Here is a 27819-nt window from a genome sequence, read left to right on the forward strand (position 1 = left end):
TTGGACACCCGCCGGGGAGGGGCGCCTCGCCCCGCGGATTTCCCGCGTCTACTCCAGGGCCCCTGCGGGCTCCTGCACAGCGCCTGGTGTCCAGCACCAGGAACAAGCTTCATAAATGCGGATCGAATTAAGGGCGGGGGCGGCGGACAGACTATCTGACCCCTCCCTGCAAGGTCGCCCTCCGCTCTGCGCAGGTGAGGAAGCCCAAGCTGGCCTGGCCCAGGGGCCTGCTGGCGGGGCAGTGGCTTGGACAGGCTCTGTCGGGGGCGTGGCAGGGGGGCGCAGGGGGCGCGGACTCCCTGCGCAACAGAGAGCTACCCACGCAGCACCCCGTGCCTCTTCCTGCTCTGGGGGGGTGGGGCCGCCCCCGCTCTGGCCTGGCACCCGGGCTCCTCCGTGGGTCCCTGTCACCTGCCGACCTGGACTGCCTGCAGCTGAACCACGTGGCTCCGGAGCTGCTTTCTGGACGAGCCCCCTGAGCTGGCCGCGTGGGAGGCTGTGCTGCCGACCCCCCCCCCCCTCCGGGCCAGAGGGCAGAGCTGGACCCTTACTTCCTCCAGAGGGAGGGCAGCAGGAGCTCGTGGATGCGGAGGCATCTCCGGCAAAGGCGACAGAGGCCGTGGAAATGGTCCGAATACACGGGCTCTGCCCCTGCTCACACACCGCTTCCTGTGATGAAACGAGGCACAGGAGCCCCCACGCCCCGGCGATCTTGATCTCTTCCTTCCTCGTATGTGGCAATTCTTTGAGAACAAAAAGTAAAAGGCCAAAACCAAAGCTGCTGTGGGGGCCCACGCTCCGCTCTGCGGGCAGCTCGGACCAGCCACGTGCAGCTGCCGTCAGCAGCCAGGACCAAGACCCCACATGCACCTCGGCCCTCCCCCTCACCAGCTGCAGCCTCCTGCCAGAGCCCAGGGTGGGGACAGGAAGTTTCTGGGCCTCAGGGCAGGGCAGGCGGGCCCAAGCCAGGGGCCAGCGGGCTACTCCGCTCACAAGGTTTGCACAAGGCTGGGGCTCTGGCCGTGATGGCTCACAGGCACCCCCACAGGCTTTAGACTGGAAGAGGAAACAGCCTGTGGCTTGAACGGGAGCCCCCGGCTCCACGGTGCCTCCTGTGCAAGGCAGTGGCCAGGCTGAGGCTGCAAGGGGGGGACCCAGGCTGCCTCCAGGAGCCTGCTTCTGGCTCTCATTCCTCCTTGCCCACCAGCACACCCCCCTCCGGAAGCAGGTGCTCAGAGCTGAATTGGGACAGTGACACGTGACCTCTGGCAAGTGGGCAGCAGAGCAGGAGCCCTGCAAGCGCCGTGGTGGGGGTCCCAGCCGGGGGGGCAGCCGGGCTCAGGTTCCCCAGCCCGGCCACAGGTGTCCACAGGACGCGCCCAGCCTCGGGCAGGCCCTGTGACAGCTAGAGGACCATGCTGCCCCCTAGTGCCAGGAGCCCATCCCAGCACGACGCTGGATTTCTGGGGGTCCAGGCCGGCGCACCAGACCCCATGTGGGCACCTGGACCCTGTCCCCTGCATGGCACCTTGGTGATTACCTTCATGTTGCTCAAACACCGTACGCTTTCACTTTGTCTTTATTTGAGGAGAAAACATTTTAAAAAGTGGCCCTGCTCAACTGAAGCCAGCTCACGGAGGAGCACAGCTGTGGAGACCCCCCCCCCAACCCAGCTCTGGGCGGCCACTGTGGAGCAGAACCCAGGACCCTGAGGCCAGCACGGCAGGGACAACATTCAAACTTCACGTTTAAACAGAAACAACAGGACGTCTGGCGGTATTCAAGTAAAGGCTTCCAAACTCATTTCTTCACAGCACCAGCGGCCTCACTGTGCGGTGACAGCGACCCTGGGCGCTGATGCCGGGGGGCCCCGTGGGACAGGCACCTGGGGGCCTGCCTTCTGGCTCCTCTCTGCAGACAGACGCTCGAGGCGCTCCGTGTAGAAGCCATTGAAGTCCAGTCTGCGGGAGGAGAGGGCTGGGCTGCCACGCCGGTTGGGCTGCCCTGCGGTGCCGTGCCAGGCGACCCGTCCACCCCGCAGGCAAAGGGTCGGCTCTGCACCAGGTGTGAGGGACACCCACCCACACAGCCGTCCCGGGGTCAGGCAGTGCGGACATCAGAATGTAAACACACGTGCAACACGAGAGATGCACAACAGAAACCCTCACGAGGAGTCCAGGCAGAAGCATTTCCAGCAGAGTGCCCGTCCACCCCGCGGCCCCGGATGTTGGGGCTGGCCTTGCCTGGCACAGGGTGGGCACCTCCCAGGCCCTGCACTTAGGACATCAGACGCCTGACAGCTTCCCAGGCAGACAACCCCCCAACCCCCTGGGAATCAGAGCGGGGCATCTGCAGAGCGGGGCATCCAGGACACTGCCAGGCTCCACAGGCCATGGGAACCCACTGGCCCCAGAACCACAGACTGGCTGACCAGCTTGCTGGCCCCCTGCACCTGTCCTCACCGTCCCTACACTGTCCTCCCCAGTGGGCCCCTCCCAGCGTCACCGGGAATGCTCCGGTACAGCTCCTGAGCGTGGCGACAAGACCCACCCAGTCCCAAGAGCCCAAACCTGCAGGCCTCAATAAGCGCTGCCATGACCCCCCACTGTCTGCCCCCAGCACCGCTGGCCCTGTCCTCGCCCACCTCCTGGCCGCTCTTCTGGAAACGGGGTGATGCCGCTGCCACGCACGGCCCAGGGCTGCGAGTTGGGAGGGCCCTGGCTCAGGGAGCCAAGTGTTGGGTGCAGCTGACCCAGCCCAGCACACAGACAGGGACCGGTGCTGGGGCACTGACGGGGCGGACTGGCACACGCTGGTGCACACACTCACGACTGAACACAGACCGCCACGCACGAGCCTCCGTCACTTCAGGTGACCAGCAGCAGCACGGCGGCGAAGCGCGAAGCCGCGCGCCCAAGCAGACCCTGCCTGTCCCTCCTTCCCGAGGGGGCCTGAGGCCACAGTGGGGGAGCGCAGGCAGCGTGGGGGGAAGCCTGGGACCCCGGCCCGACGGGCACAGGACGGCGCCACGGCAGTGCGCAGAGGCCGCCCACACCCACCTGGAGATGACGCTGGCCATGCTGTGCTCACAGTCGCTAGTGCTGTAGAGGCTCAGGCGAGCCAGAAGGTCCAGCAGGTGCGCTGAGAAGTTCTTGTCAAACTTGTTGATGGTGGCCTCGAAGCTGGAGGCCAGCTGGGGGGCGTCCGCGTGCTCAGCCACGTACTGGGGGACACAGTTGGACACCGTGAGCGCCAGCCCACCCTCACCCTCTCTCCACCGGCTCGGCTGCCCTCTCCCCTCTTTTAAAAAAAAGGAAATAGGAGGAATTTAGGCAAGTTTTCATGTGATAAAAGTTAAGGCGACATAAGACTTCCTGAGGCCGTGGGACACAGAGACACGCTCCGCTCCGGCAGCCTGCGCCCTGCCCTGTCCCCCCACATGGAAACAGCGTCCGCGCACCTCATGGGCTCTTTACATGGCTCAGATTTTCAAGGGGCTGCGGCACAAGGGCGTGGCCACGACCACAGGGCTGGACTCCCTCCAGAGCCCCCGCCACTGCCGCGGGGCCGCATCCCCAGCATCCCCTCGGAGAAGCCGGACACACCCGGCCCTTCTAATCAAGGCTGGGCTCTAACTGTACCGAGGGCAGGGCCCTGCGGGGCAGGCCCTCCACGAACACCCCAAGCCCTGCTGGGGGGAACCGTGGCCTCGCCCTCAAGCACAGCCGAGCTGAGGCTTGGACAAGTCTGGAGAGGAGATCCTCTAGCTCAGGTTTGGAACCTAACGGGATGAGCCTTTTCTAACCGGAAGGAAAACAGTGCAGGCCAGCCGCGGGCCTGCGGAGGAGCCGGTCGCCGCACACCTTCCTAGCAAGCTCCTTCCGGACGCGCTCCTCCACCCGCTCAGCCTCCGTGGGCGGCCCCAGCACCGTGCCGCGCTCCAGCACCAGCCCGCCCAACTCGCCGTCCAACTTCATGCTCTGCGTAAATCTCTTGGGGTCAGGAAGAAACGCTGCAGTTAGTTTCAAGGAAAGTACGTGCCGCTGCACAGCCGAGACTCGGAGCAGCACACACGGGGCAGCAGACGTGAACCCCGGGAGCCGCAGTGCGCCCACACGGCTTCCAAGGGTGCCCGTCCGGGAGCTCACTGACAGGCTTCTGAGGACGGCGAGCCCCAGACAGATCTGGTTCCCAGGCTCCTGGCCCCAGAGGTCGGCTACCATGTTGCATGCTCTCCAGCTCGACCCCCCCAGACTCTAGAGCCCTGGTGACCCCGCGTCACCCCCTCTGCCTCCCAACGCTTACTTTCCGTACCAGCACTTTGAGGCAGCTACCCGTAACCGCGGCTGCACACAAAGACACCGGGCGCCCAGCACAGGGTTGAGGATGGAGCCGCGGCAGCCGCTGGCCCCGGGCCCTGGCGGTGGAAGAGGGCTCGGGGACCCGGGCCTGCGGGCGGCGGGCGGCGCACCTGCATGCAGTTGGTGAACATGACGCACACAGACATGAGTCTGGAGAAGACTTTGAGCAGCTCGGGGTTGGTCAGCATGCAGTCCTTCAGACAGTTGTCCAGGAAGCTCGTGTGGTGGCCCAGGACGTCGTCGATGTTGGACGCCTGTGTGGAGAGAGGGCACCCGCCTTTGCTCGCAGCAGGACTTTACGAGGAGACCCGCCCTGCACGGGCCAGGCTGAGGTTCTGCACACTTCTGTGTTGTTTCCTTACGTGACCCAATGGCTTTGGATGCTCAACGTGCTGCCAAAGTCCAGGGTTTGGGTTCTTAAGCACAGGCAGAAGGAAAGGCCGCTGCTGTCCCTTCACGCTTCCGGGACGTGCTGACAGGCCCCGAGTGTGCAGGGTGTGGGTGGGGCACAGAGCCCCCAGGCTCCCCACCCCCCAACACTGGCGGCCTGGCTCACACGCATGCGGCCACGTTCCTAAGGAAACGCCCTGTGTGCGGGGGCTTTGCTCTCTCGTCGCCAGCCCAGGCAGGTGCAGCGCTCACCCCCCAACGTCCGACCCTCCGTCCCTCCAGGAACCTACTTGGTGCAGCCTGGTCGGTGCAGAGCCTTTACAGCGTTAGGGACGTGCTAAGCTCAGACTCACGGATTTCAGGTTTTTCTCCAGGATGTGCCAGGTGGGCTCCATCACCTCAAACATCATGTAGTACTGAATGTTCTGAACAAAGTTGAGCATCCGCTGCCGCAGGGTGAAGGCGCCCGCAAACCTGCGTGAGCACAAGGGCGGTTCTGCTGTGGCCGCCACGCGCGCCCCGCTCCGTGGTTGGGGCCCCTCCTCCGAGCGCCCGTACACAGGCACACACGGCACCTGCTGTCACCAGCCGGTGACCGACAGCAGAGGGACCGACACAGAGCCAGCGTCCACTGTGGGGGCCACGGCTCTGCGCTGCAGCGTGAAACCTGTCCCGGATCAAAAAGCTACAAGGCGGAGACAAGCTGCCTTTCGAGAGCTGTGGGCGGGACGTCCGGTGAGCCGAGGGACGCACCACTTGGCGGAGTGTGGCGGGTACTGCTTGGCGGCCTTGTTGCTGATCCAGACGCTGCAGAGCTGCCGCTCCACGTGCTTGCAGTAGAACATGTGCCGGAAGAGCATCTGGTAACGCGTCAGCGCTTTCCTGCGGGACGGGGCACACGGGACACCGTCGGGACGGGACACCCGGCGGGTGCCGCTGGCCTTGGATGTCGTGAGGCTCACGGCACACGGTGGCCGAGGCTCTGACACCACCGACGCCGTCCTATATCCCAGAAGCCGGGCAGCCCACCCCGCACAGGAGAGACCATGCACGGCTGCTCCCAGCGTCTGCTGAGCAGACACGACCCTGCCTTCCCGCAAGCCTGGAAGCACGGCCACGGAAGCCAGCGCCGGACGGACCAACGCACACCTATTGATAATCAGCGACAGGGGCCACTTGACGACATAGTCGAAAGAGAAGGCCTCTAGGCCGCTCAGCGTGAGCTCAGTGGGGTCAGCATGGACCATCGCCTTCTCCTGCTTGGTCTCAATGGCCAGAACCCGCAGGAGCTGAGTGATGAGGTCATGAGGCATCAGATCGATCTTGAGAAAGAAAGAAAAAAGCGTCACCACCCACCTGGGTTAAGCCTCTGCCTTGGGCTCAGGTCATGATCTCAGGGTCCTGGGATCAAGCCCCGTATCAGGCTCTCTGCTCGGCGGGGAACCTGCTCCCCCCACCCCAGCCTGCCTCTGCCCACTTGTGATCTCTGTCAAATAAATAAAATCTTAAAAAAAAAAAAAAAAAAGGCGTTGCGTCCTGACTGCTGCCCCAGCCCAGCTGCCGCATGTCCAGGACTGAGACAGCTTCCTCTGGTACAGACTCTGCACCGGGAAGGCCGGCTTACGAAACCCGTGTCTGCCAGTAAGGCCTCAGCCACTTCCACCAAAGCCAAAAAAGAGAAGCGCAGAGATTATCTGTAAGCTGCCCAACGGTGTAAACGAGGAACTACATGGCAAGTCATGGCTGACTGCGAACATGCTGGTTCAGCTGAGAACCCACGGGGGTCTGCTGACCTCCCTGACCCCGACTGCGAACAGCCTGCAGCCGCCTGGAAGGCTGGCAGGCACGGGTGAGCAGCACGCGTCTCGTGCGCTGTAGCACGGGGTGTGTCCTCACGATAAAGCTACAAAGGAGGAAAAGTCAGTAAGAAGGAAACGTGTTCACGTCCCCGGACTGTGCTGACGAAGAAAGCTGCTTGGCTCACGCCCATGCTGCCTGAGGGTGAGCTGCGGGAGCACCGGCAGGAGTCAGGTCCCCCCCCCCCCGGGGTTCTGCGTCGGCCGCCCTGCTCAGACGGCCGCCCCACCTCTCTGGACACAGGTGCGCGGTCTGAGGGTGCTGCCCCGGCCCCGGCCCACCTTGAGATCATCCTTGAAGGGGTCCGTGTTGGCCGTGCTCATGCGCAGGGCCAGCTCCAGGAGCGCCTCCAGACGGGTGGGCGTGATGTCGTCCACCGGTTTCTTCAGCTCGTCCTCGGTGAGGTCCATGAAGTGCACGAAGAAGTCCCCCTGGTCCATCAGGAAGTAGCGCTTGATGGACCTGAAGAGCAGGTGGGGCGCGGAGGTCAGGCAGAGCGGCCCAGACTCGGGAAAACCGACCGGCAGCCGACAGGAAGAGCCGCATGCAGACACACGACTCCCACCACCACCCGCGGTTCGGACGATGTGGTGGGCACGGGTGGGCTGGGGCCGCACGGCCCAGGGAGGGTGATCCGAGCCCCGAGCCCCGCAGCACTCCCCGCGGAGAAGTACACGGACCGTGCTAACTGGCCCAACCCTGCTCAGCTTCTTGGATCAGACAAGATCAGGTGCGTTCAGGGGGCGAAGGCCACAGACCAGAGAAGTACATTAGAAAGGGGAGACCGGCGGTCAGCTTCGGAAGAGCAGAAGTGAACAGCTCTTAGGCAGGAGTGAAGGACCTCTGAGTCCAACTACAGTAAGACACACTGCCCAGAAGGGGCTGGCGGCCCTGCATGGGGGCAGGCTGGCAGGCTGGCCCGCCTCGGACAAGGTAGCACCGGCACACACTGCCCCACGGGCCTCTTGGGAGCAGGATCAAGGCAGTGGGGTCACAAACGCGCAAGGTTCCTGGGCTGGAGACAACCTGGCAGCGTGCTTGTGTTCCTAGTGACAAAACGGGGCCACTCACAGAGTCTGGCCTCGGTCAGACACCGGGAGGGCTCCATGAGCTGAGCTAGAAGGCAGAAGGAGAAGCTCACCTCAGGTGCGCCACGAGCTCCTTCTCCTCCATCAGGAAGGCCAGCAGGACCTTGCTGGCATAGTTAAAAGCCTTCTCGATTTGCTCAACATACGCTCGCTCCTTCAAAGTGTAGATGATCTCCTTGGCCACCGGGCAAGTGACATCGTGACCACACTCTCTGACTACATTCAGGTATTTTCCTGAAAAGACAAGGAGAAAACGGAATAAAAATTTCACTACATACGGACACTAAACCACAGGCCTGAACCTCGGATACTGTGACCCCAATACCAGCTGGGGCCTGGGAACACGGTTCTAGGGTCCTTTGCACAAGGCAGGGAAACACAACTGCTGTCCACGGAGGAGAGAAGCACTAAGTGCTGTAACGGGCTGGGCTCTCTTTCAGCCAGAGTTTTCTGACAAAGAGCACAGAAATAATTCTAAGAAGCTTTCAGAGAATGAGATTCTCAGTCGTCTTCCAACCATATCCTTGACCGCCGAGTCCCTGGCTTAAGCCTGTCTAATACCTCAGCCCTTCTGTGCTTCTAACTCCGGTTCCCAGCCCATGTGATGGTGACTGGAACACTGCTGGGCCACTGAGGCCCATGTCCTTGACCGCTTTTCCTGTGGTGTATGAGTGACCCACAAGGACACGGACCCTTGGCCTCTGTCCCTGTTGCTGGCACCGAGCTCCGACAACCCTTGGGACCTCGAGACCCAGGAGGCCCTTCCGAGCAGCTGAGTTTGCCCCCGCGAGGTGACCCTGGGCGGCCCCCGGACAGCTCGGGATGGGGGCTGCGTGCCGGGGACCCAACCCTGTGACCAGAGGCTGGAGGTCTGGTCCCGGTCCCTGCTGCCGGGGACGGGGAGGGGCCGGAGGCGGAAAAGTCACCGGACGGCCAGATTCCCTCACTCGCGCCTGCGTCGCGGAACCTCCCTAAAACCCTACACGGAGCAGCAAGGCACGCGTCCAGGGTGGTGAACACACCCACACGCGGGCAGTGCCCCCGGGGCCAGGCGCTAGGAGCTCCCCGGCTCGGCCCCGCCCAGACCTCCACCCGCCGACCTCTTCACCCGGCTGCTCACTGCGTCCTTTCTAATAACCCGGTGATCTAGAGAACACGGCGTCGCCCTGAGCTCCGTGAGCTGTCCTAGCACATCGTCACCCCTGCAGGGGGCGTCACGGGAACCTCCAGCCCGCGGCCACATCAGATGGCGATGTGGTGGCCTAGGGACCCGACACTGTGGACGCGGGGGCCGCCTTGAGAGCCTGAGCTCTGCGGCCGAGGAGCCCACACCCACCAACCCTGGGTGTTCCGTGCCGGGACTGGGTGAATTCACGGGACACCCAGCAGGCGTCCACGGGCAGCAGGAGAGCTGGACGTTGGTGTGGAAAAGCCGCACGTCTGGGGCCGGCTGGGAACAGGAAAGAAGTTTTCCTGTCAATGGCAACAGAGTTCTGGAAACAAAGTAGTGGAGGAAAGTCACCTGTGGGACAACTCCCAGGGCCGGAGAACAAAACAACGGCACCCAGAGCCACAGGAGTTGGACAGGACGACGACGAGGTGCAGGAAGGCCCTGCGGAGGCTGTTCCAGCCCTGGGCACAGCGGGGCACCTGCCCTGCAGCAGGGGACACGACAGAGCCAGAGGACAGAGAGCAAGTGTGCGCTGGGCTGGGGCACGGGCGCACCTGTGCTGAGCACCTTGCCGGCCATCTTCTGCAGGAAGGACGGGATTTGCCGCTGCACGACGGTGTACCTCCGGTCCCAGTACTTGTCGTTGTAGTCCTCCTGGATCTGCTCCTTCCGCAGCTCGTGCTCCTCCACCATGAACTCGCTGGCAAGCACAGGGCGCGCTCAGCAGGCTCAGGAGGTCCCACGCCCACGAGCGGGTCACCCGTCAGTGCCCAGCTGTGCGCCCGCTCTGCGGCTCGGAGGCAATTCAGGGCCACAGGCCGCAGGCTGACCTCTCTCTGGTTCCACCCGTCAGGAAACGCAGCACTTCCCTCCCGTGCGAACACAGGCAACAAGCCGGTCCCGACAGCCGGGGTGCGGCCCCTTCACGCCTGTGTCGGACATTACTTAGGGGGGCACGGTTTTAAAACACGCTCCTTGTCGGGCCCTCCCCTCAGACTGTTACCGGAACCGGCAGCAGAAAAGCACTACTTCTAGCCATGACCTCGAAAGTACTTTAGCAGTACTCAGCGCGACAGAGTTGTCCACGAGCCACCGGGCTCCTTCAATGTACTGAAACCCCCAGGCTGGGAAGGAGCCCTCGCCTGCCGAGACAGAAGCCCAGGGCGGGAGGCCAGGAGCGCCCCTCGGCGTGCTGTAGCCTCTCTGGGCTGCGTGGCTGCACGTGGGTGTTGTACCCGACTCCCTCCGGCTCCGCGAGCCCTACCTGTACGGGTCATCGATTATCCCTCTATAGATCCACTTTTCCAGAATCTCGAAGTAAGGCACACTGGCGGCCTTGGTGAGGTACAAGCATAGTTCCTGTGCCTGGCTGTCGCCTGTGTAGCTGAAGCTCCGGTCGTGGAGAAGGCTCAAGGTGGAGCCCCCGATACACTCGCCTTTATCCACCGACGTGGCTGCCAGGAGGGGAGGCGGCCGTCAGCTGAGAAGGGGTGCCCGTGGCTGCCCCAGCTCGGTGACAACAGACCAGGACCTCCTTCTAGGGACAGACGGTCCTTCTTTGGGAGACACTCGAACCGTGAGCTTGAAGTCGCTAGTGAGCGTCTGTCAGTCAGAGCCTCCAGAGCTTTCCTCCCACACGCTAAAACTGGAAGCAATACAGGCTTTGGCCTCACACCCTGGTGTTCTCGGTGAAGAAACGGATGCCTCGTGCCTGGCCTGGGAGTTTCACCTTCACATGCCACGACCCTCTCCACCATGGAATGTGCTGGCCCACTGCCCCAAGTCCGTCCCAGGGCCTGGCCGGCGTGGCGACGGGGAGCAGGCACGTACCCAGGGAGGCCAGGATGTCGACGGTGCGCATGGCTGGCTGGATGTAGAACCAGAGCTTCTGGAGGGACAGGAGGCCCTGCCTCTGCAGCTGCTCCAGCTGCGTGACCAGGATCAGGTACTCCTTCACCAGGGTTCGCATGGCGGCTGCCAAGGCGTGGTTCACCTGTCCGTACTCGAAGGAAGACTTTTCTTCAATGAACCTAGGCGGAACAGAACACCCGGGGCCCGTGAGCAGGGGAGGCCACCTTTTCCGATTAGAGGTCCGATGTTCTGAGCCCCCTCCCCTCTCAGGTTAGACACCAGCCCCCTGCACCTGTCCCCAGGCCCTTCAAAACCATGCCAGTCATGAGACCGGGTCGCAACAAGACGAGGACGCTTTTTAGAAGAGGACTCAAACGGCCCTCACGGACACAAGGTGTGAGCCATGGGGTCAGGAGCACCCGGGAAGGCCTGCGTATGGCCTCAGGGCCTGTCAGGCGCCTACCTGGTCACTGTGGAGTAACTGGCAGCCACGGGGAGGATCCTGTTCACTAGCTCCCTGATGGACAAGTCGAGGTTGGGGTCCACGAGGAAGGTGCGGCTCTGCCTCCCGGTGAGGGGCTGGGCGGTGATGTACCTGCCGTCCACACCCACCAGCACATACAGCAGGTCCTCCACCACGGCCGACTCCTGGGAGGCCAGGGGCAGCGTGCCTACGGGCCGCAGACACCAGCTGGGCCACGGCCTCAATTCCAGGGCCCCTCACTCCCACTGACCTTTCTCCTGACCTCATCTACTCAGGTACCCTCTGCTGATTTCCCTGTGAGTCCCTCAAACATTCATGGCCGTGAGAATCGGCTGTTCACTGGGGTCTGACTCATCCCAGGGAGGCACAAACGCCAGGATTCTGAAAGCACCAGGAGCACAGGACAGGGGCAGCCTGGGCAATGTGCCACAGCCTTAAAGCACCAGGAGATAAAAGCCTCTGCACACAAGGAAAAGCTGGACATTTAAGAGGATAAAATTAAGGGTTTAAGAAGCATCTCGGACGTAAGCTGTTCTCACAGCACTTACTACAACTTCACAGGTCTGGGTTGCCGTGGGATACAAAGACTGTCTTTGAAGACTTTAAAGCGGTGACAATTTCCAGCAGGATGAGGCGGCTTCCTTACCGTCATCTAACTGAGGATGGTCCTAGGCCATCAAGCAAGGCCACCAGCCAAATGCCTCCTGGCCCCGGCAGCTCCCTGCCCCTCTCGGTTCACAGCCCCAGGACAAGCCTCGCCGTCCTCCTCAGCACCCGCTGGGACAGACCGCCATGCGTGGGGAGCCAGAGGCGGCAGTGACAGAAGGGTGTCTCCGTGCCCTTGCCCCGCAGCCCAGCCTTACACCGCTGGCCCAGTGGGTGGCCCTGTCAGCCCCCCGGCCTCCCAGAACCCAGGCCTGGCGGCTCCGGATGGCATTGCCCCGCACGCGTCAGTTCACAAAAGCTCAGCTGGCATCACACCCCCGCCCGCCAGCCTGCTGATGGCAGGACACAGGCTCTGAGCCCAGCAGCCACCTGTCCGTGCGTGGCACGGGTCACTGAACTTCAAGCTCCGTTTCCTCTCCACGACGCCGGCGGCTGTCAGGACAAGCTCGCTCACGGCTCCGACGGAAGCGGTGAGGTTCAGCTTCCTGCTCCTCAAGCGCGGGGGTGGTGTCTAGGAATTGCCACCAAGCCCCACCCCCACTCATGTGAAATTGAGCATCCCCCGAGTTAGAGGCCTAGTGGACGCTCTCAGTGGGGGGTGGGGGCATAGCACCGGGTCAGCTGGTCTTGGGGTAGGGCCCCCAGCCTTGGGGGCAGACGCAGCTCCAGGACCCCGCGAACTGTGACACCAGTCGCCACGTGAAAAGTGGAGACATTACAGGGAAGGTCAGGAGCCCCCTTGCAGACACACATGACCGACAGATGCCCGCGGGAGACCAAATTTCAGGGAGACGTCCTGAGGGCAGAGATCTGGGACTGGAATAGAGGCAATAAGATTCCCTAAAACAAACGAGGTCACCCTGCAAAGGGACAGTGGCAAGGAAGACTTGAGAGCAAGCCCCGCGGACGCACTTGGCAGGTGGGGTGGGGGGAGCAGGAGAGAAAGGGACAGGTCGAGGCAGCGAGGACCTAAGAGCCTGGCGCTACCGAGGATGAGAACTCAGGAAGGACGGCGCACCATGCTGCTCAAGGGTGCCCGGACATCGGAAACGCGCATCACATACCTATAGGCACAGCCGTGTCTGTGCTTACGCCAGAGCCAGTCAGGAAATCCCCAACCAGTGTGGGTCTCTCGTATACCCACGGTGGAAAGACCGGGAGGCGCTGGCCCGAATTTTTTTTGTTCTGCTTATCACGAAGCAGCTTTCTTGTAAGTTCCAGAGACTGGTGAGGATATTTTCAAAAACAGAGAGAGACACACTTTCAGTACCAACACTGAAGACAGACATCTAGGGCCCGGGAGAAGTCAATCACTCAACACGTGAAGATTCGGTACAGATGTGAGAAAACGAGTATGTCCAGGCCCGGCAGGGTGCAAGGCGTTGGCTGTAAGACAGGGGACCCCACACCCCCTCAGGCTCGCAGTCTGCAGGACCCCCAGGTACACCAGGAATGGGCTGCACCCCTCCTGGGCACACCCACACATAGATTCAATGGCTTTTTCCTGGTGGCGCAAAGTCTAGACATGACCTGATGGGTGGAGACAAGGCCCCAGAGACAGCCAACTGGAGCAGGGGGCCCCCACCTAGGCCCCTCAGGGCCACGGGGAGAGGCCAGCACCCGCGGCACGTGCCCAGAGCAGTGGTCCTCCTGTGGGACGGGCCACCAGAGGCTGACCAGGGCAGTTCTAGGGACCCAGCTTTCAGAAGTTCCAGATCAAGGGTGGCCGAGGCGGGGCGTGTGCAAACTATTCCCTCATCTGTCATCCAGGGGAGCAGAGTGAGGACACCCGAGGTGCTGACGTAAGACACTCCCACCCAGCACTGGCCGTTGTCCCTGTCGGAGCCACTGAACTGGACAAGCAGAGACCCTGCTCAGACCCTCACGGGGCACTGCTCTGAGGAGCCTGAAGGCCACAGGGACCAGGGCAGAAGACAGACGCACAGCAAGGGGCTGGGGCAGGACGGGAAACGGAAAGCAGAAGGGAGCAGTTTTTAAGGATGAGACAGAAACGGCGCAGGGAAAATGATCTATGAAGTTCAATCTTACGAAAACAATCTGCCAAAAACTCATCGAGGGAAAGGAAGAATCACAATTAATGGAGGCTGAGAGCCACACGAGGGTCCCCAGCAGGCAAGCCCGACAGCCCGGTGGGTCAGAACCTTCCTGCACTGTCGTCCGGTCCTGGGGTCCAGGACTGTCCCCCGCACGGGCGGCAGGGGCTCCGTACCTGCTGCGGCGTGGAGCCCGTGGCCACACTGCCAAGCTGCTTCCTCAGCTCCTCCAGCTCCTGCGCGGAGATCCTGGAGGCCGCGGCCGGGGCGCTGAAGCCGGCGGCACCGCCTGCAGCACTGGCAGCGAGCTCTGCGCGCTCCTTCGCGTTCTGCTGTAAATACTGCAGAGTCTGGAAACACACCAGACGGTGCGTCGCACGGGCCAGCCCTGGCTCCCTTCCTTCCCGCCTCCACGTGGAGGGACGGCAGGACCCCCGTGAGCCCCCGAGCTGCAGTCCTGTCTCAGCGTCTGCCGCTGCGAGGCACCATAGCTCCAACGCAGGAGGATAACCCCAAGGCCGCTAGGCAGCCAATTCCCAAATTCCACTCCCCAGGGCATGGTCCTTCCGCTACACTCTGCCAGTCTCCCAGGCCGCGGCAAGACCACTTCCCTCTGTCCATCCCCAGTGCGGACAGTCAAGTGGGCCTAGCCGCACCCTGCACACCCGAACAGGCCTTGGGCCTGAAGAGGGAAGGGGCCGATCACCTCCCTGGGTGCTTGGGGGTGCAGCGGCCGCGCCGGCCTCCAAGCTAAGTGCTTTTCTTAGTGTGGCAAGCAGCACACGTCCACCGCGGGAAGACACATCTGATGTGACGAAAAATAAAGGCCCCATCCTGGGAGGCAACGGCTGTACTACGTCTCAAGTTTACTGCCAGCGCAAGTCGCTGTCCCTTCTGAAGCTCTACAGACACGTTCCTACGTCACGTCGAAGGGCACAAGGCAGGGAAAGAAGCTACACGTGGGCAGAAGTGTGCCGTCAGAGGTCTCGTGCCAACGGAGCCAATCTCGTGAGTGTCCATCAGAGCAGCCCACCAGACGAGCCCCGTCAGAAACCCACATCACAGTCGCCTCGCCCGACACCCCCCGCGCGAGACCACGCAGCCATTACCTCTCTGTCTTCCGTGAGTTTTGATAACAGGTACACCAGCGGGTCAAGGTTCCTCGTGTTTTTGGATTTCAGTTCATCGTACTTTTTTAGAAAATCTTCTGGAGTACGAGAAAATTCTGCTATTTTAACCTCAAAAGCAAAAACATGAGAGATTCAGTGACAATAGCAAACAAGTTTTAAAAATCTTCCAAAGGAGCGCCTGGGGGGCTCAGTGGGTTAAGCCTGTGCCTTCGGCTCAGGTCATGGTCTTAGGGTTCTGGGATCGAGCCCTGCACTGGGCTCTCTGCTCAGTGGGGAGCCTGCTTCCCTCTCTCTCTGCCTGCCTCTCTGCCTACTTGTCATCTCTATCAAATAAATAAATAAAATCTTAAAAAAAGAAAATTAAACACAAAACCCGAAACAGTGCAAGGAGGCAGGCTACATGACCGCAACCCTCTGAAATAAGACTTGAACCCAACAAATGCTGTTAGCCCTACACACGCCTCTGTACTTTCCCTCCTGCTTCCTCAGCCCGAGATCAGGAAACAGTCACTTGGATTTTTTTTTACCATTTTATGCATTTGCTTCATACATTCAGTGCTCTTCCCTCTGGAATTAGGCACGGGCTCTGGGTTACGTTTGCTCACTGATTTATGGTGTTCCCTTTGTAATGAATTATATTCACTTCTGTGTTCCCCAACACTGCCTGCTCAGCACGTTTTCCTAATTATCCTGGTGCCATTGTTAAGCTATTTAAATAACTAAAGTTTCATAGTGTGTTTCTAAAAATAAACTTAAAAATTCTCTTTACTGAAACTCTGTAATTTTGAATTATACATTATTTCAATAAAGATAGAAAAATCTGCTTTAAAGGGATTTCAATACATTTCATACCAGGAGCTTCCTTTTCTTTTCAAGTTTTTTATTTTTTAAGTAATTTCTACACCCATGGTGGGACTCAAGCTCATGACCCCGAGGTCCAGCTGCTCCACAAACTGAGCCAGCCAGGCGCCACCAGGAGCTTCCTTTCCACGCAGAGGAACAGGAGTCTCCTTCCTCGTGGGACCCGGAACCTCGGTTCTGAGGTCAGGCTGACATCCCAGCACCCTCCCCGAGCCTCCATTTACTCATCTGCGCAACAGGGTGCGTAACAAGAGCCCGTGTGAGGAACCAGCGGAAGCACTGAGTTGAGCAGGGGACGTGTCGAGAAGAGCCTTCCAGCAGTACTGTCTGCCATCGACAGTGCTGGCGCTGCAGCTGCTCCGTCAGGAACTTGTGAACTTGCGCAGAGCTACCCCAGGACGGTCCCAGCTTGCCCGGGGCGGCGCAGCAGCAGGGCGGAACCCACCTTGGCGCTGTGCGCAGACACCGTGGTTGTGACGTAGGGCGTCCTGTTCTTCTGCAGCAGGTCGATATAGACCTCAGCCCCATCCCCTCCACGGACGCGCAGCAAGCTGAGCAGCTCATTGACGTCGTGGTGAATCCGAAACTCACTCATAGTTCTGGCTCTGAAACATCACAACAGGTTCTCCTAAAAGTGAGAGGGAAGCTGTTTATAAAAACAAAACTGTGCTAACAGGTCTGGTGAGGACGAGGCGGCCCCGGTTCAACATCGAGCATCAGGCAGAGAAGACGCGGTACACGCCTGTTTGCTGACTGACTCGTGAGTATTAACTCGCAGCTCCAGCCCGAGACGTGAAGCTCTAGTCCCGCAGCGCAGACACTGAGAACGGGCCAGAGCCAGGTCATCTCCAAACGTGACAGCGAGGAGCTCGGCGCGAACACGCACGCTTACGAATCGGGAGGCGCTCACGGTAACCACGGCCACCGACATGAGGCGCAGCAGGGCATGGGTGATGGAGTCCCAGCCAGTCTGAACCCTGACTTGGCCAGCTCTGAGCTGTGGGGCCCTAGGCAAGGGACTTGGCCTCTCTGGGCTTCTGACAAGAGGTGACTGTTACTCCTACCCACAGAGCCGCTGTGTGCGCTGAGCTTCAACACCATCACCCTTAAAAAGCACCAAAGAACCCACACCCAGGAAGTTCCAGCGGCGCCGTCGCTACAGAAGCAGGAACAAACGTGCTTTTATTACGTAGGGCTGACCGCGTGGAAATGGCGTTACTGGAGAACGGGCTGGTTTTACAAAAGGAACCCTGGATCCGAGTTTGGGATCTGACGGCATCCCAGACCATCAGGTACCAATCACAGAGGACCTCCAATGAGGCAGTGCAACGTACAAGACAGCAAAGAGGATTCGGAACTTTCCCCGAGGCCTCTCCGATCCAAAGGCATCCGGTTTCATCCCTGCGCTACGAGGGGCCCTCCACAATGTGGTTGTCCCGTACTGGCTGGACTGAGGACCCTTCGGCATGCCAGATGGCAAGCACACTGCGCTTCCCACCAGAAACACCTGTCCCACAGGCAGGGGGAGAGCCCTGAAGAGCGGTCATCGGAGGGAACTGTCTGCAGGAAACCTTGTATTTGTGGTAAAAATACAAGCGCAGACACGCCCTCGTCACAAAGACCATAAGGAAGCCAGGTCTCCATGGGGATGTGTGCGGCTCTCGACGGCGGGCAGGACCTCCCAGGAGGACGTGGGGAAGTGTGTAAGGGACACTTCCGGTTGTCACAGCGACAAGAAGGGTGCTCTGGGTATTCAGTGGGGAGGGGACCGGAGAACCGGACCGTCAGCAGAAGCATCCCACCGGACACGTCCACGGCGCCCACCGAGAGCAGCTCAGGAGCATCTCATCACCAGGGCACACCCGTCCTGAGCTCCTGCGCTCCTCTGCTGGCGGCCAACAGCCGCGGGGGAGGGGCGGACTGTGAGCCACCAGCCGGCGGGTGCGGAGGGCGCCCAGTGCCGGCTTCCCCGGGAGTGAGTGAGGCAGAGAGAAGCGGCAGCGGTCTTTGCTGAGGGCTCAAAGCCAGCGGCACAAAGGGCCTGGAAAACCTTATACAATTTGTGGGAAAAAGTCAAGACCCTCGATGCTTTTTCATGAGATGAGCAACGGTCGGTCCGGAGCTCTTCCGGGGGGCAAAGTGGCCGACTGGGGCACAAGCACAAGCCTTTCCTTCCAGAACCAAGTGAGGTCGTTGTACCTCCTCTGACATCTCAGAGCTACGTCTGCATCTGCTGGGGCCACCGCGAGCACGTGTGCGCCCCACTCCACGCGGGACCATCTGGGTGAGCAGGGGGTCGGCCTCAGAGCCCGCCGCCCAGGGCCCCCGGCGCCCCTTAGCTCCCCCCACTTAAGCGGGGAACCGTGGCACAGCCGCACGGGCGTCTCCCCAGCCAGGCAGAGGCTCCGGGGTGGCCGCGCCCGCCTCTGCGTCCCCCCGGGGGCACCGCGCACGGCGCACAGCCCCGCACGTCTCGGGCGCGGCGGGACGCAGGACGCCAGACAGGCAGGCGGACAGACAGGGCCACTGCGCCAAGGGGACGGAGCGGCCTTCTTCCAACAAGAAGCGCTACGGGGCGCGCGGACCGCCACGACCACGCGGGCTCGGGCCCGGGGCGCGCTCGGGAGCGGAACGACCCGGGGGCCGCCCCAGCCTTGCCCGCGGGAGGCGGACGCGCTGCGCGCAGGGAGGCTGGGAGGGACAGTGCGGGCGTCCGGGTCTGACAGCGCGCGGTCCAGGGACGAACGCGGGCAGCCGGCGCGGGGAGGCGCTGCGCGTGCCGGACGGGCGCGCAGGGAACGAGGGCCGCGCCCGCCCCGCCGCCCCCCGGGCTCAGGCGCCGCCACGCCCGGCCGGACTCACCGCGGGTAGCGCGCGTCCCGACCCAGCCCGCCGAAGGCCCGCGGTCCGGCCGGCAGCGGAAACGGCCCGACGCCACTTCCGGCCCCGCCCCCGGCTCGCGGACGGTGGCCGGCAGGCTGTGGGGCGCCGGCGCGCAGGGCGATGCAGCTGCCGCCGGCGCTGCACTCCCGCCTGTTGGGGGCACCCGGGGCGGCCGAGCCGCTGCCTGTGGAGCGGGACCCCGCGGCCGGAGCCCCGCCCTTCCACTTCGCGGCGCGGCGGGTGCGCTTCCCGCGGGACCACGAGTTCTTCGAGGTGTGTGAGCAGAGAGAGAAGCCGGTTGTCGGCGGGGCCCGGGCCTGCGGGAGGGGCGGGCTGCGGGGCGGGACCGGTGGGCGGGGGCGGGGCCTGCGGGGCGGGACCAACGGGCGGGGGCGGAGCCTGTCGGCGGGGCGGAGCTGGAGGGGCGGGACCAACGGACGGGCGGAGCCTGCAGTGGGGCGGAGCTGGAGGGGCGGGCCTGCGGGGCGGGACCGATGGGGGGGCGGGTGCTGCCGCGACTGGCCCCGGCCACCACACGTGTGTCCAGCAGGACGGGGATGTGCAGCGACACCTCTACCTCCAGGACGTGCTCACGCAGGTGACAGGGTCGCCCGAGAGGCCCAGGTGAGCGGCTCTGGGCCCCGCGCCGCCCCCCCTCCAGCCCCAGGCCCCGCCCGCCCCTCCCGGGTGCCCTGCTACCCCGCCCTCTGCCCGACCACGGTCCCCGGCCCTGTTGTCGGGCCTGGCGCCCTCCTAGCCGGTCTGCGAATACTAGGGTTTGGGATCGGGGAAGAAACCTCACAGCTGCGTCAGGCTCCGCAGAGGGCGGGTGCGGCCCGGCAGCCCGAGGCCCTGCGCCGGGAGCGGAGCGGCCTTCCAGCGGGGCTTCCTTCGCCAGGGTGCCCGAGTTCACCTGCCAGGCGGCCGGGTGCTGCCAGGTGTTCGACTCGCTGGAGCACTACGAGCACCACTACCACACTCTGCACAGGAACGTCTGCTCCTTCTGCAGACGCGCCTTCCCGTCCGGCCACCTGCTGGACGTCCACATTCTGGAGTGGCACGACTCGCTGTTCCAGATCCTGTCGGAAAGGCAGGACATGGTGGGTGACGCGTCCCTCCCCTGGGCCCGGGCGCCGGCATCGGGGGCGGGGGGGGCTGTTCCTGAGTCGTCTGCCTGGTCGTACGGGTGCCCTGGGGTCCGGGGCGATTCGAGGGCCTGGTGGGGTGGAGGTCAGGGCGGAGGTGACCGCACGTGGGGGCGTAGGTCAGGGCGGAGGTGACCCCACGTGGGGGCGGAGGTCAGGGCGGAGGTGACCGCACGTGGGGGCGGAGGTCAGGGCGGAAGTGACCGCACGTGCGTTTCAGTACCAGTGCCTGGTGGACGGCTGTGCGCAGAGGTTCCGGAGCAGCGGGGACAGGAAGGAGCACCTGGTGAGGCGTCACCTGTACCCGGCGGACTTCCGGTTCGATAAACCCAAGAAGAGCAGCGGGTGCGCGGGGGGACACGCAGCGGCGGGCCCTGGAGTCAGACAAGCTTGTGGGTGTGGAGACGCGGGGGCGGCGCAAGGGCAAGCGTCTGCTTCGTGTCCCCAGTTCAGCGGCAGATGCGCAGACGCTGCCCTGGGGCTGTCGGTCTGGAGGGCTTGAACCAGGGGAAGGTTTTGCTGCCCTGCAGGGTGGGATTGGGGTCTCCCTGGTGTCTGTCCCGCCCGTTCTCTGGGGCCGCACTCCAGCTGCCCCTGCCCCTCCGCCCCCTCCCGGGCACCAGCCCCACCGGCTGCTGCCACCGGCCCCTGGGGGTCTGTCCCGGGCTGCAAGGCCTCCCTCACACCCACCCTGGTTTCTTGCCTGGTGGGTGACTTGACCACAAAGCGCTTTGCTCCTCGGCACTGCTGAGCCCGCACCCGGGGGATGGATCCGTGTTGCTCCGCCACCGCTTTCCAGCGATTCTCTGGTGGTCCTTCAGGGCCACCCGGAGCTGGGCGGCTCGAGGTTTTCTCAGACCGGTTTCTCTCAGCAGGACTTTGCTCTTTAAAGTAACGGGACGCGGAGCGCGCAGGGCAGCGCGGAGAGGGCAGGGTCGCTCTCCTTTTGGAGGGACCATGTCAAGGAGAAAAGCCCTGCAGTGCCACGTGCTGTGGGGTCAGGGAGGAGACGCTCCGTGCCCCGTAGTGAACGTCAGTACGTTGCTCACGCGAGGCCGCGAGAAGACCTTCCCTTGGAGGGCAGGCAGCACGTGGCCCCCGGAACTATTTCCGGAAGATAAAGAGCAATCGTCCCTGAGCTTATAGACGTGGGGCCAGTTACCTAAGCCTTCACTTAGGGCTGTGTCGCCCTCCTCGTCTGTCTCAGTGGTCTGAGACTCGCGCCACACCAGAACAGCTGGAAACGGTTTCTGCAAGAAAAAGGGGCACTTTGGTGGCGAGTGGACAGGGCCACAGCGGCCGCCACTCACGTCGTTGTCTCCACAGCCCAGCCACGCCCGGGGCCGCCGTCCAGGAGTCGGCAGAAGCTCTGGGGGAGGACGAGCAGCCGTCAGGAGGGGACGCCATGGAGGTCTGCTCTGAGTATGCAGCCCCCCGCCCAGACCCTGTGGGCGAGCGGCGGACGTACAGCCACAGGTTCGTACCCGGCGTCTTTCCGCAGCAAGTTCCAAGTGTGTGTTTTATGCGGACGATGCTGGGCCTGAGCTCGGGCAGCGCTGGCTCTGAGAAGCGGGCGCTGGGTCGGAGCGCTGCCTTCCGCAGCAGCCGCGAGCCTGATGACTTGAGCACGCTCCAGGGCAGGACCGGGAGGGCAAGGTGCCGCCTCCCCTTTATATGGTGGCCGGACCTGGGACAGAGCGAACGCCGGCCGTAGTCGCTTAAGTTACGATCCACACGTGCGTCTTTCTCACAGTAATTATGCTCTTGTTGGCTTAGACTTGATTCCAAGTCTCATTTGGGGGAATGTTAGACAGAAGGAAGGAGATCGCCAGCAAACGCTAACGGGCAGGAAATGGGCTCGTGTCCCTCCGCCGCCCTCCCGCAGCCACCCAGACTCCGGCCTGCAAGTGGGTCCTGGAGGCCTGTGGCGGTCGGGATTTCTTCCAGATGGTGGGTCGCAAGAAGCCTGGGCCTGGAAACTTGGCAGCAGTGGTCCTCTTGGCCAGGTGTCTCAGGCGAGCATCCTGCTGGCTGGGAGGGTCTCACTTAGGAAGCAGGTCCACGGCAGCTGGCCAGCCGCAGGAAGGGAGCTGCCCCGGGGCCCGGGGTACAGGACATCTGGGGAAAGGAGAGCGCACGTGCTGACTGTCCCACAAGGGAAAGAGGAGGAGCCCCCAGAACAAGAAGAGCGTCCTCACCATGCCGCTTTTACGAGTTGGGTGTTTTGTTGGCAAAAACCGTGATGTTTAGTACAAAGACTTATTTTCCTTTTCAGAATACCTTCTACCATCTGTTTCGGTCAAGGTGCGTCACGAGGATTTAAAAGCACCAAGAAAAGAAAGGAACACCAGTGACAACATGGACTTGGAGAGCCACGGGCCTCCGAGCAGACCCCGGGGGTGGGGGGTTGCCTTTGGCAGGATGTGGTGTCTGTGGTGCGGTTTCTCTCGCCTTCTGGTGCGGCCACCCTAGGACCTGGGCCTTTGCCACCCTCGATGCCAGTTCCTTGACGGACCAGTGTGTGACCGCAGAAGCCGTGACTGGCCCACCGTTTCAAGAAGTGGCCCCAGCACACGGTCTGGGGAATGAAATGGGGGCCGCCGTCCTGCCTCCTTCTGCAGGGCCGGGACGCTATGCTTTGTAAACATGTAAACCCTTGCCCCTGGCAGTCTCCGGTGGTCACCTGTGCATCGTCGGGCTGGGTAGAGGAGTGAGCAGCGGCTGCCCGCGGCTGATCTGTTCTCGGTGCTCCGTGTTCAGGAAGATTTACGAAGTGGCAGACCCCGGGGGGCAAAGGCAGCAGGCAGCACTGAGTCGCTGATGGTCGTGGCTTGGCGAGAGGCTCCTGGGTCACCCATCCACCCCATCAGTGATCGGACCCGATGTGTCTGGTGAGAACCAGAGGCGGCTCGTGTGCCTCAGCAGGGGCGCGTGGTGCGGCAGAGAGCAGTGCTGCGGGGGTGCTTTCTCCAAGGAAAGACTGACGGACGGCGCAGAGGAGGGCGTGTCACGGTGAGGGAGGGGGCTTTGGCGGGAGCTCCAGGGCCCGGCTGGTTGTGCCTGGCGGCGGCGGACCACACTCACCTCGCGCTCTCACAGATGAGTGAAGGTCGCCACCGGGAAAGCGGCCCTGGAAGCACCCAAACAGAAGCAGCGGCGTCTGTCGGGGGTCCCGGGGCCCGACAGCGGGGTCTCTCTCCACGGGCCCCCTCCCCGTCGCGCATGCACCTGGGCAGTCTGGGCTGGCGGCTGGCCCGAGGGCTCCCGGTCAGCCAGCAGGAGGGTGGGGCTCCTCCGTCGCACCGCCAGCCTGTCCTTCCCAGGCTCCGGGCTCGGCCAGAGGCAGCTGGGGGCCGTCTGCGGCTCTCCTGGCCCGGAGGCTGCCGCCCAGCTCCTGCTGAGCCACACCTGTCCCTCCGCAGAGTCTGGAGCCAAGGGACTGGCAGGGCTGGCGTGTCACACCAGATGTTTCACGCAGTAAAAGCTCTAGTGGTAGGTTGCCAGGTGCTTATGGGCAAAGCCCAAAACCTGAAGCACAGGCCCTGGAACATCAGCGAGAGACCCAGTGCGCACGTCGTGGGCTGGGGGTGGCGGTGTCCAGCGTGGCTAGGGCCGCGTGGCAGGGCTGCCCCAGAGCCCCTTCACAACATGGAGAAGAACGCGAACACACACAACTCCCATTCTGTCTGTACCCGCCTCCCCTCCGGGACCTTTCCTTCCCCGGCTCCTCCGCGGCCGCGCCGTCTCTGGCCTTTTCCACCGTTCTCGTTGTGAACGTCCTCGTCCACAGCGTCGGCCCCTGTGAGACTGTTGTGTAGTCTTCGGGACCTGACCGTCCTGGGTTCCCGTCCTCGCTTCAGTCCTACCCAGAAAGCCGCTCCTTCAGTCTGTCCTGGTTTTTCTTTTGAGAAATGGGGGGAGTCAGACTTGCGTGTGGCGTTTCTGCTGCCCGGCCTGGGTGTGGTTTCCAAGTCCAGTGCCGCGGGAAGACTCGACCGGACCCGTCGGCGGCGAGCTTGTCCGCAGGGAGCGCGGCAGCCAGACGTCAGGACAGGCTGTCAGCAAGTATTTGGGGATGCTGAGCCTGCGTTCGTCTGTCTGTGGTGGGAAACGGGATTATTATGCTTAGTTGACGTGAGACAGTCAACACTTTGTTATTTGGGAGACTGGAGCCTATTGGGGTGACCCTATTTGTCCCTAATCAGTGTGTGCCGTGCTCAGGCCCGCAGGGAGCAGAGCAGAGCCCTGGACTTTGCTCTCGTCCTGGGCCACCATGTCCTCAGCCTTTGCCGAGTTCCTCGAAATCATACGAAGAACCTCACGAGTCAGCTCCATGCCCCTCGGCTCACCTTTTCTTTCTCTTCTCTTTTTGTGCCTTATTTTGGATGGAGTGGGTTTCCGTTCTCATTCTGACATTTGGGAAGTCAGGCACTCGTTTTATCTCAGAAATTTTAATATGTGAGTACTTGGGGACTGAGATTAACCAGTGTTGTTTCCCCTCCCCCGAACAGTACAGGGAGTGTGGACGTCCACCTCCACCATCGGGTGTGGTGTGTGTGACGAGAGGTGCACACTGGCATCTGGGTCCGCTCTGCATCCCCACAGGACTGTCCTGCCCTGTCGTTTGCCCTGCTTCTGCTGGGCGTTTCGTCTTGCCTCTGACCCCTGTTCGGTTGTCCTTTGCCGAATGAATCTCTTTAGAATTTCCTTTAGTGAAGGTCAGCAGTCCTAAGTTCTCAGTTCTATTTGCCGGGAAAAGTTCTGCTCTTGTTCTCGAAGGACAGTTTGGTCAGGAATACAGCGCTTGGTTGGCAGGTTTTTCCCTAAGCAAGTGCGGTGGGGGTCGCGTCCGTCCCATCGCTGCTGCCGAGGGTTCCGCGGCCAGTCTTGTCCCCGTTCCTCAGAAGGGCTCAGTCTGGCCTCCGTCTTTGCTGTTCCACGGCTCCCTAGATGGTGAGGGGCTGCGTCTGTGTGCTGCTGGTTCTTCCCTCCGTTGTGCGAGCCTGGGGTCTTACGGCCTCACACGCTGCCTCTCCCGCCTTCTCTTCCTTCTCCTTCTCGAATGCCAGCCACGCGTGCATCAGACGCCGCCTCAGTCATCCGTGCTGCTCACCAGCCCTTCTGTATTTTCCATTCCTGTGTGGTCTTTGCTTCGTTCCGGATGATTTCTTCAGAACTACTTTCCTGTTCACCAATTTTCTTTCTTTCTTTTTTTTTTTTTAAAGATTTTATTTATTTGACAGACAGAGATCACAAGTAGGCAGAGAGGCAGGCAGAGAGAGAGGAAGAAGCAGGCTCCCCGCTGAGCAGAGAGCCCGATGTGGGGCTCGATCCCAGGACCCTGAGATCATGACCTGAGCTGAAGGCAGAGGCTTTAACCCACTGAGCCACCCAGGTGCCCCCTGTTCACCAATTTTCTTACCAATTATATCAGATTTGCCGTTAAACTCTTTCAGATTTTATTTTCAACGATTATCATCTTCGATTCTGTTAGCTCTTTGTTGTTTTTCTAATTTCTTGTATTTTCATAGCTTTTTGTCCATCACATTTTCTTTCTTTCTCTTTTTTTTTTTTTTTTTTTTGTGAAGATCTTATTTATTTACTTGACAGACAGACACAGCGAGAAAGGGAGTACAAGCAGGGGGAGTGGGAGAGGAAGAAGCAGGCTCCCGGCAGAGCAGGAGGCCTGATGTGGGGCTCGATCCCAGGACCCTGGGATCATGATCTAGGCCAAAGGCAGAGGCTTAACCCATGGAGCCACCCAGGCGCCCCTGTCTATCACACTTTCAGCTCATTCTCTTATTTCTTAAACATGTTAAGCTAATTTTACGTTATTGATTGGCAGCATCAATATTAATGGAACTATAGTGAAGATTCTGTGGGTGTGATTCTTTTGTCTATTTCTTCTGCTGACTCACTCATACTGCCTTGTTTCCTGGTGCATTTTGTGATTTTTTACTGTGAGTTTATATTTTTTGGAACTTTTCTTCTGGAATTTCTCTGTCATGTCTGAATTCTTCCAGCAAAAATTAGTATCTGCTTCTGTCTTGTGACCAGGGGTGCTCCCAATCTTGGGTCAGTTTAAGAGGAATCATTGTGGGGTGCCTGGGTGGCTCAGTGGATTAAGCCTCTGCCTTCGGCTCAGGTCATGATCTTAGGGTCCTGGGATCGAGTCCCGCATCAGGCTCTCTGCTCAGTGGGGAGCCTGCTTCCTCCTCTCTCTCTGCCTGCCTGTCTACTTGTGATCTCTCTCTCTCTCTGTCAAATAAATAAAATCTTAAAAAAAGAAAAAGAGGGATCATTGGGTAGGGATTCTCAGTCCAACCCACTTTTCCTACAAATATTCTTTCTCTGTTGCTTTTACATGACCCTCAGCCAAAGCAGAACATGACAGTGAGAGAAACAGACGCCCTCACTTCACTCGCAGCAGGAGAGTTAGAAATAAAAATAACCCGAGGCCTTTTCTTAGACATTCCATTGTCAGAAACCCCAAAGTTTGGTCACGCTCTGTTGTCAGGGCCCCGTGGAGACAGACGCTGCACACGCTGTCGGGGCCGCTGAGTGCTGGAGCCCCGAGAAGAGGGTTTGGCGATATCTAACATGATTGCGTTTGCACCCACCCTTTGACCCGGCAAATGGGTTTCTAAAGACAGACCCGAAACACGCATTGGCAAGAATCCAAAAGCTCTATTTAAAAGGCATTTTTTAAAAGATTTAGTTTATTTATTTGACAGACAGAGATCACAAGCAGGCAGAGAGGCAGGTGGCGGGGGGAAGCAGGCTCCCCGCTGAGCAGAGAGCCCGATGCGGGACTCCGTCTGAGGACCCTGGGATCATGACCTGAGCTGAAGGCAGAGGCTTAACCCACTGAGCCACCCAGGTGCCCTTAAAAGGCATTTTATTCAGTAAAATTTGTAATGACTAAAGACTGAAATCAGCTCAAATGTCCCAAATCGCATTGAGAACTGAATTTTTTTGGCATGGTAAAATGAAGATACAGATTTAAGATCAAGGAACTTAATAGACGCCTTGTAGTCCTAAGTTTGAATTAGAAGCATTGCTCTATGCTCTTTACATATGCTTAACATGTTCCAATATGGGTATATTGTTAAATTAGTGTTTTTACTGAAAAGACTGGATTCACTTTTAGAAGTCAAGGAAGTTATTAAAGGATGCTAAGTCAGACTCAGGGGCCAGCTCAGCTAGGGCCCCTGTCCAGAGACACGGCAGCTCATCAGTGAGAATCATAACTGTGGCTGAATGAAACAGATCAAATATCCGTAAACCTTTGATTCTTTTTTTTAAAGATTTTATTTATTTATTTGACAGAGAGAGATCACAAGTAGACAGAGAGGCAGGCAGAGAGAGTGAGACGGAAGCAGGCTCCCTGCCGAGCAGAGAGCCCAATGCGGGACTCGATCCCAGGACCCTGAGATCATGACCTGAGCCGAAGGCAGTGGCTTAAACCACTGAGCCACCCAGGCGCCCAACCTTTGATTTTTTTAAAGATTATTTATTTTGGGGAGGGAGGGGCAGAAGCAGAGGGAGAGAGAGTCTTAAATAGATTCCGTGCTGAGTGCAGAACCCAACATGGGGCTCAGTCCTATGACCCTGAGATCACGACCTGAGCCGAAATCAAGAGTCAGATGCTTAGCTGACTGTGCCGCCCGGGTGCCCCTCATAATGATTCTTTAAAAACAAAAAATTTCAAGCCCCAGGACATTCTCAAAGCAGTGAAATAGTGGTGAAGGGTGGTGGGAAAAGAGTCAAGAGTCATAAAGGTTGAATCAGAGGCCAGTTCATAGGAGAGAACCCAGAAGTAAGGAAACTGGGAGGAACCTCCTGGGGTCAAATAAATGTGAAACACTGACCTCTGAA

At 60.7% G+C, this 27819-nt stretch overlaps 2 protein-coding genes across 3 annotated transcripts; one reads left to right on the plus strand and one right to left on the minus strand.

Annotated features, from left to right (window-relative positions):
- Window positions 1-1561: 1561 nt before the first annotated feature.
- Window positions 1562-18904, minus strand: TUBGCP2 (tubulin gamma complex associated protein 2). Its single transcript, XM_046026839.1, has 18 exons — window positions 18776-18904; window positions 16359-16541; window positions 15032-15160; window positions 14099-14272; window positions 12933-13092; window positions 11182-11389; window positions 10698-10897; window positions 10132-10321; window positions 9422-9567; window positions 7750-7930; window positions 6890-7070; window positions 5901-6073; window positions 5505-5633; window positions 5105-5225; window positions 4472-4615; window positions 3864-3992; window positions 3060-3223; window positions 1562-1961 (listed from the first exon to the last, which is right to left on the minus strand). Exons 2-18 carry the CDS (start codon window positions 16506-16508, stop codon window positions 1826-1828), a joined length of 2715 nt encoding a protein of 904 aa, XP_045882795.1. The 5' UTR covers window positions 16509-16541; window positions 18776-18904; the 3' UTR covers window positions 1562-1825.
- On the plus strand, window positions 18904-22609 carry ZNF511 (zinc finger protein 511). Of its 2 annotated transcripts, none has more exons than XM_046026844.1 (6): window positions 18904-19069; window positions 19347-19420; window positions 19695-19896; window positions 20162-20286; window positions 21268-21417; window positions 22217-22609. In XM_046026844.1, the coding sequence occupies exons 1-6, from the start codon at window positions 18917-18919 to the stop codon at window positions 22293-22295; spliced, it is 783 nt and encodes a 260-aa protein (XP_045882800.1). In that variant the 5' UTR covers window positions 18904-18916; the 3' UTR covers window positions 22296-22609. The 2 variants fall into 2 exon arrangements, with proteins under 2 accessions (XP_045882800.1, XP_045882801.1); XM_046026845.1 differs by having other exon boundaries at window positions 19785-19896.
- The last annotated feature ends 5210 nt before the right edge of the window (window positions 22610-27819 follow it).

Source organism: Meles meles, chromosome 13 (assembly GCF_922984935.1).
Source record: "Meles meles chromosome 13, mMelMel3.1 paternal haplotype, whole genome shotgun sequence".
Classification (NCBI taxonomy): Eukaryota; Metazoa; Chordata; class Mammalia; order Carnivora; family Mustelidae; genus Meles; species Meles meles.